The sequence below is a fragment of the Lottia gigantea genome, assembly GCF_000327385.1.
Source record: "Lottia gigantea unplaced genomic scaffold LOTGIsca_55, whole genome shotgun sequence".
Lineage (NCBI taxonomy): Eukaryota > Metazoa > Mollusca > Gastropoda > Lottiidae > Lottia > Lottia gigantea.
The window spans coordinates 514,750-528,270 of NW_008709889.1; the positions used below are offsets into that span (position 1 = coordinate 514,750).

Below are 13,521 nucleotides of genomic sequence, written 5' to 3' on the forward strand. Positions count from 1 at the left end.
TTATTGAATGTTTATTGATCTTTCTAATAGTCTGGCATTGTTTATTTCATTCACATTAAACATAAACATGTAGTTTTGGGGTAAATGGCCTGTATTAAATAGAAGATAATGAATTTTGCAGTGAATTGGGGTTTTTTTTATGAAAACAATGTATGTTTATTATGAATTTTGTTATGATGACTAATTACATAATATTGTATTTTTTTATCATTTCAGAACTGCCTTGAGATGGAGAGGTATTTAAAAAATGAACCGAAATTAACTTCATTTAAAAAGATTACTTCAGAATTGGAAGGACAACCGTGGGCTATAACAGGCCAGGAAAGATCTGGGGAAGCGTGTAGTGTTGTGTCAGACGCAGATACAGGAGATACAGATCTGGACCACGAACTTGAAGATATTCCGGAAGATGAGGATGACTGTGATAGCGGAGATGAAACGGAAACAGACGAAAAATTAAACAATTTCGCTCAGTTGAAACTAGATGATACTTTAAGTTTACATAGTTTTAGTTCATCCTCAAGTGCTGTTTCATGGGACAGTAATATCAGTGATCCCCCTTTATCTCCAATCTTAAACAAATGTCATTCAGATCCTTATGCCCTGAAACTCATTGCTCAACCTGGTCGAACAGAAACATTCACTGTGCGTCATTTAACATCTGCAGATTTGTTACATAAACAGCGTTTTATCGTAGCTGCCAGCCCACAAGCTATTCGAAATCGCCCTCATACAGCTCAAATACAACGACCTGCACCAAATGGTATGACACGAAGGATAGAGGTTAGTCCAGACGCAAGACGGAGAATCCATAATTGTCCTTATTCTGGATGTAAAAAAGTTTATACTAAAAGTTCACATCTCAAAGCTCATTTACGGACACATACAGGTATGTTAGGTATTAATTTACTTTTGAGTTTTTGTTAACATTTCATAGTTGTTATGCATCATTCATTGAAGCATCTAAGCATTTAACTGATCTAACATTCATTTTGAGCATAATATATAATTGACAAATTTTGGATCATTCATTTATCAGATTAATAACTGACTGATGCAGGCAAACCTCCAGGGTTATAAGAAGTGTGGTAGGCTGAAGCCTATATAAAACTAGTCAATATAAAAGCAATAAAAACAGCAGCCATGATGAAAAGTAATGGATACTGTTTAAATACAATCAACAAGCTTCAGATTGATCAATATTCTTAAAGATGGCTTTCCACATAAATAGATATCAAGACAATTGACAACAGTAAGGACCTAGCTTGATTTCATTTATATCAAATGTTCTGTTTTAACTATAGTCAGAACTACAATCAGAACCTTAAAAGAAAGTGAGAAAAACTCAGTGATCGATTTTTTTATCAGATATTTGGAAGGATAAAACTGTCAGAGCGTTACATACTTTGGGCGTTCAACTTGATTATTGATTGATTGGACCATATATCGCATCAATTTATGATTTTTACCTTCCAGCAATTTTCTCACATATTTCAGATTTCATCTCCAAATTACATTGAGAAAATCAGATCTTATTTGGCTTATTAACCTTACAAATGAGTGCAAATTATTTTGTAATGTTTTTCATCAAAAACTCCAGTCAACTTTTTGCTAGAGTTGACAGTCTGGATTCCCTTACAGTCAAATCTGATTGACATTACCTTTAACATCATGTTAAGACGGTGTAAAAACTCAGTTCAATATTATGATAAATTTCTGACTAACTCAGTGTTTACATTGCACAATATTATCTTTAGATTATCTATCTACAATTTCACCACACCCTTAAAGCCACACTACTATAGAGATGTTTTACCTATAACACAAGAAAATACACAGTGTTGTTAGCTTCAGGAATTTAGTGAATGGCAATCAAAAGAAAATAATAATTCATTTATCAAAATAATCGTTGAGGCATAATCGATCATGAAATGGAATAAACTAAATGCACCATATTTGATATGACTTATTAAAACATGTACATAAAACAAACAAACAACATCATGACTTCTGACTTCTAAATCATTTGGTGACATCTGTGAATTTTGATTGAGAATTTATTATTAGCATCATTTGACTTCAACGTCCGCTAAACAATTGTCAGCGATTTGAAACTTCATTATTTAAAATCAGTTCATTTGAGAAATGAAAAGTTGGCTCATGTTTTTGATGCCACACTTTTTATCCATAATATCAGTTGTATGACGTTTGAAAGTTGTTTATTAGAAAAACCTGGCAAGTATTTTCTTGTACTTAACGTAGGTGAATAATTAGATGATATATAATTAGTTGACATTCTTTTTGCATGGAAGATACAGAAGGTTTCCGCAATAATAAAGAAATATTATTTATAATTTATATAAATTTATTCTTACATATAACAAGCATTAAATAAACCATATAATATTCTGTTACCTTTTGAAAGCCTACACCTTTATAAATATTGCCACCACCTTCTATCAGTTTCAAAGTTTAATAGTTGAAGGTGATAGACTTTAAAATGAAACTCTTTTCCCTGTATTTATAATTTTAATAATAAATACTATCATTATTTTTTACAGGTGAGAAACCATATCATTGTACTTGGGAAGGCTGTGAATGGAGATTCGCTAGATCTGATGAACTGACAAGACATTACCGTAAACATACCGGAGCAAAACCATTTCAATGCCGATTTTGTGAACGATGTTTTTCGCGTTCAGATCATTTAGCATTACATATGAAAAGACACGCAACAATGGATCTCTAGCTAGTACTAATCAATTTTAGCCAAAATTAACATAATTGACATAATAATCATGCAAGATTTTTCGTGTGGGAGCAACTAACCTTTCTGTTATTCACTGAGAATAGTTAGGCTAATATTTGTTTCTGGAATGGTCATGAAAATAGACAGACTGTTCTTTGTATACAGAGTGCTGATTAATAATTGCTGCGTGTGTAGTACAGAAAGCAGTTTAGTGGCTCCTTGTGCTCTACAGATAGCTGCTGTTGAGATTCTTCTAGATTGTGGTGTTCAGAACACAGACCAGGTGCTCTAAGCTCCTAATGCAGTGCTGTTAAGAAAGTTGAAAGACAAGTGTCTACTTGACAGAAACACGCACTCTGTTCTAAAATAAAATCAAAAAGACTGTGGAGTTATTAGAGCTTGTATTTCAAGGCATGAACAATATTGTAACAAGTGCTATCTATTTGTGAACTATTTAAGCTCTAAATTTGATATTATGTTTGTATTCCTCTGGACTGTGATACTAGTGAGATCTGATTTTGGTATTTGTTCTTGAACCTGTTATAATGCTGATATTTACAATATTCAACTTTGAACTAGCAGATCTGAATAAATTTTATACTGAAAAAAATAATGATTCAGAGTTGAAATTCTAATATCAATTATCATTTGAGAAAATCAGCAAACGAGCAAAAGATTCAAAGAACATGTCTGATCTTTTCTTATTTCAATATTGAGAAGGGTGCTAAAAGAATAGTCTTTAATGTGAGATTACACCATAACCAGTGAAGTTTTGAGTGGATGGATTAAGTAATACTGGAAGATTCTTAGAATGGAAACCTGTACAGCTGGAATTGTTTGAAAGCTAGATTTTGTGAAACATTCCTATTTACCTCTACTCAATTCAATACCATCTATTCAAAACCATCCCAATTTCATATAAAATATGTTACAATAGGCAACAAACAAAAGTGATGTGTTTTTGTGTGATTGTTATTCATTATTTTGTCCTGAGTGTAATATTTCTAACGTATATGCTCATCATGAATTTTTATGGCATGTTATATTAGAAAACTTTGCCCAGCTTCTATTTCCTTTAACACTCATACAGTGGCAGCACCAACCTTCCGAGATTGGGGATACAAAAAGGAGGCAGACTGACTCAAGGGTTCTGGGGGGCAACTGTTGAGGCTGAATTCAAAATTTGGCTAATTTTTGAAGGTGAAATATTCGCAAGCCTCTCATGGGTTCTTTCAAGAAAATTTTAGAAAAAAAGAATTGATTTGGTCCATTCTGACACATATTTTGGGGGAAAATTGTAGAAAAAAAGAACAGTTTTTTTTAGATTTGTTAAAAATAATGTGGGGCTACAATTGGAGGTGCAAACCACTTTTCTAGGGGGCTTCCCTCCCTGTACCCTGCCGCCACTGAAAGTCTCTAATTCCTTGTTATTTTCTAAATTAAAAATTTTATACCCTAAGTGCATCATTAAAAGCCACTGAATTTTTTATATCATTCTTTAAATATCAAATTTTATGTCATCATAATAATATAAAGGGAATTTGACACCTAATTCTATACATTATATATCTATAGTCATATTTATCTTTTAAAATATGGAATTCGAGATATCATCAACCATGAAATTTTTTCAAAAATCCTGCTTTTTTTAGAAGTATATACTTTTGATTCTTTATTTTAGGTCAACATACATCCATGTTAATATAAAAAATATAGAATCGGGCTAGAATTACTTATTAATACCAAAACATAATGTATGTGATAGGAAACATAATGCAGAATTTACCAGAAGGATTTGATGTTAATGAAGGGAGTTCTATATAATACTACATATGATATATTTTATACCTCATTATCCAGCTTTTATATTTTATCATTGCTAGTAATGTTACATTAAAACATTGTTTATTTTAAAACTTAAAAATTAAACCTAACACCTAACCATCAGCAATTCGTCAAATAAGCAAAACTTTGATATTAAGATGAAGCCAATAGTTTTTCCTTTTTCCGACATGCTATATTGCCCGTATTTTCATGTGTTTGCTATATTAGAGTATAGTTGTTTAGTTTCTGAGGTATTTTTCTTCTATATTTCAATCTTAACTGTGATATTCAATGTTTCTTGCCTGTGTTTTCTTTTCTGTCATTACTGTATTTCAACTTCTGGGAACAAAAGAGTATTGAGGAAACTGTTTCACCAAGCATCTATTTTAAAACTTTTATTTCACTTTAAGCTATTTTGCAAATTGTGTTTGCCAAAAACAGGGGTACAAAATTTATCACATTTTTCTGGCTAGAGCATACATTAGCTATATAGATATATTTGGTTTGGTTAGCACAAAAAAAAAGTAGAAAAGTTGTTTGCTGGTTTGTATTTTATTCCCTGAAAATTCATGTCTAAAAATTTGCTGCTGAGCTGTTAATTTGAAATGGAGTAAAATGTGTAACATTGACGTACAAATTTTGTGAATAAGATCAATCTATAGCTCTACAGTAAAGTCATTCCGTTAATTTCACGTTTTTTTTGTATATTCTGTATTTAGTGTAAAGTGTAAAAAATACAAAATAGTTTAAAAGCCAGAAATCAAAACATAACCTTGATATTAATACATGGTAGTGTCAGTTTGATAACATGATGTGTATTCTCTAAACACTCTTAGTGCTAGGAAGTCCTACAATCTTTACTTTTAACACGGTTTCTAGGATATCTGAGACCTTAGGTTGTTTTGAGAATATGTGGCCAGGTTATTATCCAATGGCTTTACCGTTTTTCTTTGCTGGGTCTCTGTAACATTTAAACTCTGGAAAATCCATCATAACTCTATATAGGTTCTTTATATAAGATTTAAGAACCATATTGGGTGTTCATAGGCTATAAGACCATTCTGTAGGTGTCAATATGTAAGAGTTACATCTCTAAAGAGATTTTCCTAAGCTCTACAGGTACTAGTTTTGTTGTGAAGGTTTCCAACTGCATGTTTAATGTGTATAAACTTAAAATATACCTCTTATTTCGGTGTTATCTTTCGTTGTGAACATGTCTTTAACTTTTGACAATTTGTACAGTTTCAAACACATACATGTGATTCTTTTTCAACTGTAATTGTTAACTGTGATTGTATTGTAAAGAGGTTATAATTTATATGAAGGTGTGAATTATAAACATCATATCTTACAGATGGTACCCTTAACTAGATAATTTACACAACACTGATTGTCAATTTTACTTTGATCATTCAGTATAATTATCATAAAGTTAAGATGTTACCCGCCCAGGAAAACATGGAAATCAGGAATACAAGTAATCAGTGCCTTGTTTTTATTATTATTATTGTTGTTGTTAATGAATGTTGATATCTGGCATAAGTGTGTCTGTCAACCGTCATCCCTTTTTGAACTATTACCTACATGTATATTTTGACTCTTTGTGACATAAGTATGCTTGGATAATATAGACCATTCACAAATATGAGGTGTTATTTGTTACTGGCTGTAATATCATTGCTAGTTTTTTTGTAAATGTTTCTGAATAGATGATACATCTGAAGGGCTGTTGTTTTAACATTTTCATGGTATTTTGGTCCTAATTGTGAAACATCTGACATTTGCTATAAATTTATACAAAAAAATCAAGATTGTCAGTCTAAATCTTTTAAAACACTTTATATTTATTGAAAATGTTAAAATTTAATTGAGAAATCTTTAAATATAATTTTTTACTCTAAATGCAGTTTAATCAACAGCCCTGATATAAGATATGACAAAAATGGCTAATGGCTAACCCATAAGTATACATTTAAAGCTAGGTAATGTTTAAATTTTCAAAGTAGATATTTCATGGGTAGAGTGCAATTTCAACAAACATTTGAATATGTAAAAATTTTTGTTTTCTAAATGTGTTATAACAAGTGTTACAGACCATGCATGTATGAGTATGAATTTTTAACAGGTGTCGAACAACTATTGCCCTATAACATTAAATATTTAAAGGTATGAGAAGCCCAATTTGATGTCTTTACAGCTGATAGGCCTTTGGTGAAATCATATGTACAATTGTCTACTGTGCATTATTTCATTTACTGGCAGATTCACAAAACCTGAAAAAAAGGATTGTGACTTGCTGTAATTATACTGAATTAGACTTGCGATATCTTTGAGCTACCATTATTTTTTGGACCATGACAATTTTTTTTCTATGTCTTTTTATAGTTTTATACAAGTACTCATATGCTCATTATATATTCCTACTTGATGTCACACAGAGTGATATATAGTATAACATAGAAGAGTTATGTATTACATCTGTGGTCATTATTATGTCAAATTGACATCTTGTCATGTCAACATCATGTCAAGATTGTCCATGACTTACATTTTGTCAATTTGTGTTAACCTTGGAGAGTTTTCATGATTTCTATCTGTTACATTTCTTTCAAAGGGCAATTTTAAACACAACCCCAAATTCTGTTTCAGTTAGTTTATAATTCACTCTTTATCATGCAGTATAATACCACCATTATATAGAAATAACCTTTACATGTAAACTGAGCTTTGATTTTCTCTATATAAAATATTTAACCTGTTTTGAGAACATTCTCAGTAAAATTATCGCAGAAACATCATTCATTCTTATTCATTTCTTTGTTTTATTGTTATTTTCTTTGATGTTCATTTATTAACAAGTAAAGGGTGGTTTCAGATGCACAATATGTTCATTAAAAATATTATTATTGTGAAGCATACTGTAGCTTTTATATTTCTGAAGGGCAAAATGTAAACTTGAAGTCACCCTACTTGACAACATTCGCCTTGTTATTGTTGCTATTATTATTATTATTATTTTGTACTAATATTTTGTATAAAGGGATATAATATATTGTATACAGCTTAATTTATATTGTACATTGTTGTGTATATATTACTCTAAACCAATAAAATACAGTAACAACAATCTCAACAATCTCAGTTCTGTATGGGGCTGGGTTCAAATGCTTTCCACCATATAACTTCCACCAGCCCCGACAAATTTTGAGGTGCCTAAAATCTATATCTTTTTGATTCTTTTTTTAAGAATTTTTGTAAATGAGCCTGGGGCTTAATTCTCACTTGCTGGTGCCCAGCCCCCACGGACACTAATGATGGGACTGACATCCACTTAAAATAGGCCTATTATGTGATGCTGCTGAAAGCTGGAAAGTGTGATAGTCCTAAGTCTAAATTTGTCTCAAGCAGTTGTTTTCTAGTAGTCAACATGAGAGTATTTTCTCTCAATTGCATTCTGTTCCCCCTTCCCTCAATGAAATAAGTTTCAGTTATCCTCGGGCTATATCTGGCCTCTCAAGGTGTAACTGATCACAAACAATCATAATGAAACTAGTTTGACAGTATAGCTGGTTACAGTACTTCCTGCTGATGGATAAGTGTTGCCACAGAATAGCATGTTATCAATCAATTAGTAAATTCGTTTCTAATCTAAACAAAATAATGTGACAATGCCTACTGGTTTCAACTACTTTACCTTTTTGTCAATTTACTTTAGTTTCAGACTACCCACCTTTCTACAAAATTAAACAAATTTATAATCCATGGGAGGCAACTCTTATAAAGGATAATATACTACAGACAACACTTAACTTTTTAAACAGCTCTATCAGCTTTTATTCCATTTATATCATACCATGGAAATGATTTATTTTTTCATAGATTAACAGCAAGTAGAAACAATAAACAAAAGTTATTAGAATTTCTATTTTCAAACATCAATAGCTAAAAACTTGCAAGGCATATCTGAGTTGCTCAACTCAAATACTAATTGGTCTGTTACCATTATTGAAGCAGTGTGATGGATGTCCCAGGTTAAATGGATATGTATATATTCATTATTCAAAAGATTTATTGACAAAATATAACAACAAACAAACAAAAATAGATAAATAGATAATAATAGGGTATAAAATACATGTATATACAACTACAAAGAAGTAAAAACAAGTTGTTTCAAGAAGAACACTATAAAGACCTGTCCTGGTTTCAACCCCTGTTCCTACATCCAGAATCTCTAAATTACTTAAATAATATCATAAGTGTAATTGCAAACAAATCATGCATTACAACTTTGTTAGAGTAGTTTTTTTTAAACTATCTCAAGAACTTTCAAAAAAATTATGAAAAGCATCTTTGGCTGCCTTAAGATATTTATTGGGATGTGTCTGTCATTCAGAAAAGATCAACTGACAACTCGGGTTCCACCTAATCTCATTTTCAACCAGTTATTTGGAGCTCCACAGGTCACTGTAAATTCTCGAGAGTATGGTCCTTGAACCCTGCCTCTACCCTGAAAAACATAAGAGGGAATATATTATTGAAAGTCACCAAGGCTGATGGGCAGCAACTCTCTTCAACAACTCTGAAACTATTCAATATTTCTACTTTGACAGGTACGCCTTGCAAGTATGAATTGCTAGTATGAATATTTTTAAATCAACACTGTAATTAGACATTTAATCAGCCTTTAATAGGATAGGTTCAATTATCAAATTCCCTGGCAATATCTTTACTACTCACCTTCTTGTCAAAGAGTGGTGTTTGGGTGCTGCCCAGAGCCCAGTGGATACTTTTAACAGATTTAGTTGGAGAGAATGACCGGCTGATAGGAGTTGGAGTAGGACCAGGAGGTATAATACCTTCACCACTATCAGTTTTTCTGATATGACTACAAATTAAATAAAATATTCAGGTATCTATATCTGTATAAAATAGATCTTACACAATCAAATCCTAATTCAAATAGCATGATACTTCAAGAAAGCATGAGAGCATAGCAAGATCAGAAATTGTTCAGCAGGGACAAGAGTAATTACCTTAATGAGCAAAAGGGGGAACTAACTTTGACTACACTACTTTACAGACTAAAAACAACTATTTACTTACTGATAATAATCTGGCATATCTGAAGATTCTCTGTTAAGGGGTTCATTTTTTAAGAGAGTTTTAGCTAGAGGTGTATTGGCTACACTACAATACGTTGTTTCAGATTTTGGTTTAATTCTTGGTGTTATTGCAGCGTTACGAAATGATGGTATGTTAGAACCAGAATGTCGATACTGAGCTCCAAGTGGTTTGGAGGGATGGTTGATACTGGGTTGCTTCACATCTGGAATTAATTCTGGAATCCTGAAATTAATCATTTGGTTAGCATCATTGAAATACCCTCCTAGAACCTGTTATTTCTAAAATGTTCACAGATTTACATGGCATATCATGAAATATTCATACAGTCTAGCAGTAACTGAACTTTACATTGAAAATACTTAAAAAATCAAAAAATCAGACCATTTCCAACATATAGTTCAGCACTCTCTTCTATAATTAGCATAATCTAAACTAGAATTCATCATGTAAACACATTCTGAGTATATCAGTCAGCCATGACCAACCTTATAGCATCTTCGAAACCATACTGTCCCCACATTACCCTGGATGTACAGATAGATTCTTCTAGATATCTTCCAGGAATCTCTGGGTCAATACGGGGTAGACGATAGGGTGTTGATTTCTTTCCACCTATTTCTGTAATGTCGACTTTTACAACATCTTGAGATGAAAGTAACGGCAAGCGATGTTTGGACCATCTGAAATATAAATAGAAATTTAAGGCTTATAAAATTTCTAGACCTATTAGACCTTTGGAACATTTCAATACCATAACTATCCAAAAGTCTGTTTACGTCAAGTTAGATTTGTCTCTGATCTTCTGTTTATAACTGACCGATACTTAAAATATTGTATTTATTATTCAAAAGATGGCTTATAAAACACTCTTCAATTTAGACAAACTGAAACTGTAATCAGACATGACTGGCTTTCAATCAACCTTTCTTAGTAAAGCTATTGGTCTGTATAATATTCTATAATAATAATAGTTTATCCTTGATACATTTCCTTAAAGTGCAGCAGTGTGATCAGAGTATAAAGACAAGGATGAAAAATCAATATGTAACACTAACAGACTAACTGAGATAACCTTAATTCATTCCACTTTTAATACAACTAACAATTCTTTCTTAATAACTAGGTTTAAAGTCAGGGGATCAGATATGATCTTAGTGATATGGACGGGGGATACAAGGGGAGTGGTTTACCACTAACAAAATTCAGGATGAAAGGGGGATTGGAACGGAGTAGGGCTTGTTTGAAAAAAAAAATGGATTAGAGGTAAGAACGAGTCAGGATAGTTTGGACTGTCGGATAGTCTCTATCACATTCACAAGTAAGTGAGGACAGTCTTACAGACAACTGGACAGGGAGACATTTTAAAGCCAGGTGAATGACAAATATTGGATTAAACTATAAAAGTCTATGTTTTATTGCAGATGAACCCTGTTTCTAATGTTGTTTTGTGATAAGTGTTATGTAAAATAGTGATCTAGCTATTGGAAACCTGAAAAAATGTACTTAAAGTGCTACTGCTGAATTTGTTCGTGGATAGAAGTCATAAAATAACCTTGGCACACATTTGATTTTATTTAGCCAGAGGACACCTGTCTCCATTCTCCCAATCTGACATTATCAAACCCACATAAAGATTCAATTTCACTTGAGGGCAGTTATTGATTTCTCTTTCCTTAGTTTCAGCTTTCACTCATCATTTTAATTTACCTGACCATTCCATTGAAGACCTACTTATCATGCCTATTGAATCAATTCCTGACTCTGATCTTATCAAACCAAAAACCAAACGATTACAGAGAGAAAGCTACTGGATGGACCAACTCCAAACAGTGGCTCCAAATGGACTTAACATCCAGCATGATAATCAAATGATTCCTTTAATCATACAGCTGCCAAAACCTCATCCATCGTCAGTATTACAGTGAATTACAGAACAGATTTCCGAATGTATATACCAAACGACTTGTAATTGCCTATAAGCGCAATAAAAACCTTAGTAATTTTCTGGTCCGTGGTAGACTCGATCCCATTGAATCCAATAATACTTGACCCCCCCCCCCCCCCTCTCTATTTTCTAGCTCATTAAGTATAATATATTCTAATCCTTATATATAGATGTTTATCTTTTCAGAACCTATTCATACTCTTTTCTTTTAGAACTGGTAACAAGAAAACTTTCATATCATAGATTTTTGTTTATTGTAGATTACTCGTGGTTGTTTTTTTTTAGCTTAATACTAACTATGCTAACTTCACCTTATCTTGTATTGAACATTTATCTCTTATTTGTGACCTTGGCCAGTGCTTTACATAGACTAGTTAATTACAAGACTGTCCATTGGTTCAAAAAGATTTCTATCAAACAATTTAGCATCTAGATTTTACTAGTTCACCATAATTTGGCTCTGTTGAATCACTGGCAACCTAATATGTACCTATCCAAATTGTAACAAATAAATCACCGCCACGTTTGCTCATCTCAGAATTCTTTATCCTGATCTGAAGAAGCATTATATACATGAAAATTTGCCTCATTCAATCAAAAGTGATAGCATAAGAGTGATTTTGACTTTTATCTTCATCCATATATCATTTCATTTAAGGGAATTTTCTAAGGATAAGAACAGTTGTGAGGCCAGCCTCTCAATACTAGGTGTACAAATAGGTTGCAGACTGACCCAATGAGGGGACAACTGCTGACTCTGAGATTCAAAATCTGACAGCTTTGTGGAAGTGCAAAGGCAAGAGCCTCCAACTGAGCATCTAATAATGTTGTCCACAACAAAATTTCAGAAAAATAGAACTGATTTGGTGCCTTCTGACACATGTTTTGGGACAAAAACATGGGGGAAACAATCAAGTGGGGGTACAATAAATTAAGGGGGGCAATTGAGGGTACAAACGACTTTTCTTGAAGAATAGATTTTTTGAAAATTGGAAAATTAAGAAAAATATATCCTACACATATCGGAACATTTTCTGTCTGTATGGACAATCATCTGGTTTTGGTACTAATACATCTGGAATTCTTGGTGTTATAAGATTTGATATACTGGTAGTTCCCCAAGATACATGAAGATTAGGAAGTCTTTGAGTAGTTGACGCCATCTTAGTTACCAGAAAAAAATACAAAAGTATGTAGATCCTAAATGATTTTTCACATAATAGTCCTCACTCCTCTTATAAAGTTCTGTCTAAAATAAGACCAGTTCTGATAACTTGTAATTTAATCAATTAGATCCCATAATATCACTATGTAATAAGTTTAATGTTACAAACTGTCCAGCATTTAAAAATAGCAAAAAACATCAAATTTACCAGTAACTTTATACAATCCATGCAAGAACACTCATATAACATTCATAAAATTTAAGTTCAAAATACATATCAGTCTCTATCAATCACTTGAAATGTGGCATGGCTCACTTAGAGCAAAACTTTGTTGTATATAATCCAGATAACCACTAATACATAATCAGATTTATGTTTCAATGAAATGATTGACTGATTTCCTTCACTGACCCAAATAAAATCATTTCAATCCACAAAGAAATAATTGATTCTCTAGATGACTTGACATCAATACAAGTGTATTTTGAAACCAGACATTAAATTATCTCAGATCTATGACCATAAAGAAACATGATATTCAATCAACCAATATTTCACCTACAAACTGATATAATCACAGAAGAAATTGTCCTAATTTGAATGTATTTTGCAACAGAAATATTTTTTTGAGTGTAACAATACTACAATCTAATTGTCCAAGTATTCTCAGTTTCCAGGATTGTCTGATTTCTCTAGAATTAAAAGATAAA

The 13,521-nt window shown here is 32.1% G+C and overlaps 3 protein-coding genes across 3 annotated transcripts; 2 read left to right on the forward strand and 1 right to left on the reverse strand.

Annotated features, from left to right (window-relative positions):
• Positions 1-228: 228 nt before the first annotated feature.
• LOTGIDRAFT_166004 (hypothetical protein) lies at positions 229-645 on the forward strand (the record flags this gene model as incomplete). The annotated part of the gene is made up of 1 exon (XM_009063051.1): positions 229-645. A coding segment is annotated over one exon (417 nt), but the record flags the coding sequence as incomplete, so codon positions are not given.
• A 120-nt stretch (positions 646-765) lies between these two features.
• LOTGIDRAFT_179180 (hypothetical protein) lies at positions 766-2,749 on the forward strand (the record flags this gene model as incomplete). The annotated part of the gene is made up of 2 exons (XM_009063052.1): positions 766-889; positions 2,562-2,749. The coding sequence occupies 2 exons, from the start codon at positions 766-768 to the stop codon at positions 2,747-2,749; spliced, it is 312 nt and encodes a 103-aa protein (XP_009061300.1).
• Positions 2,750-8,380: 5,631 nt separating this feature from the next.
• Positions 8,381-12,808, reverse strand: LOTGIDRAFT_234771 (hypothetical protein; the record flags this gene model as incomplete). The annotated part of the gene is made up of 5 exons (XM_009063053.1): positions 8,381-9,083; positions 9,314-9,461; positions 9,680-9,922; positions 10,186-10,380; positions 12,663-12,808. 5 exons carry the CDS (start codon positions 12,806-12,808, stop codon positions 8,976-8,978), a joined length of 840 nt encoding a protein of 279 aa, XP_009061301.1. The 3' UTR covers positions 8,381-8,975.
• Between the last annotated feature and the right edge of the window lie 713 nt (positions 12,809-13,521).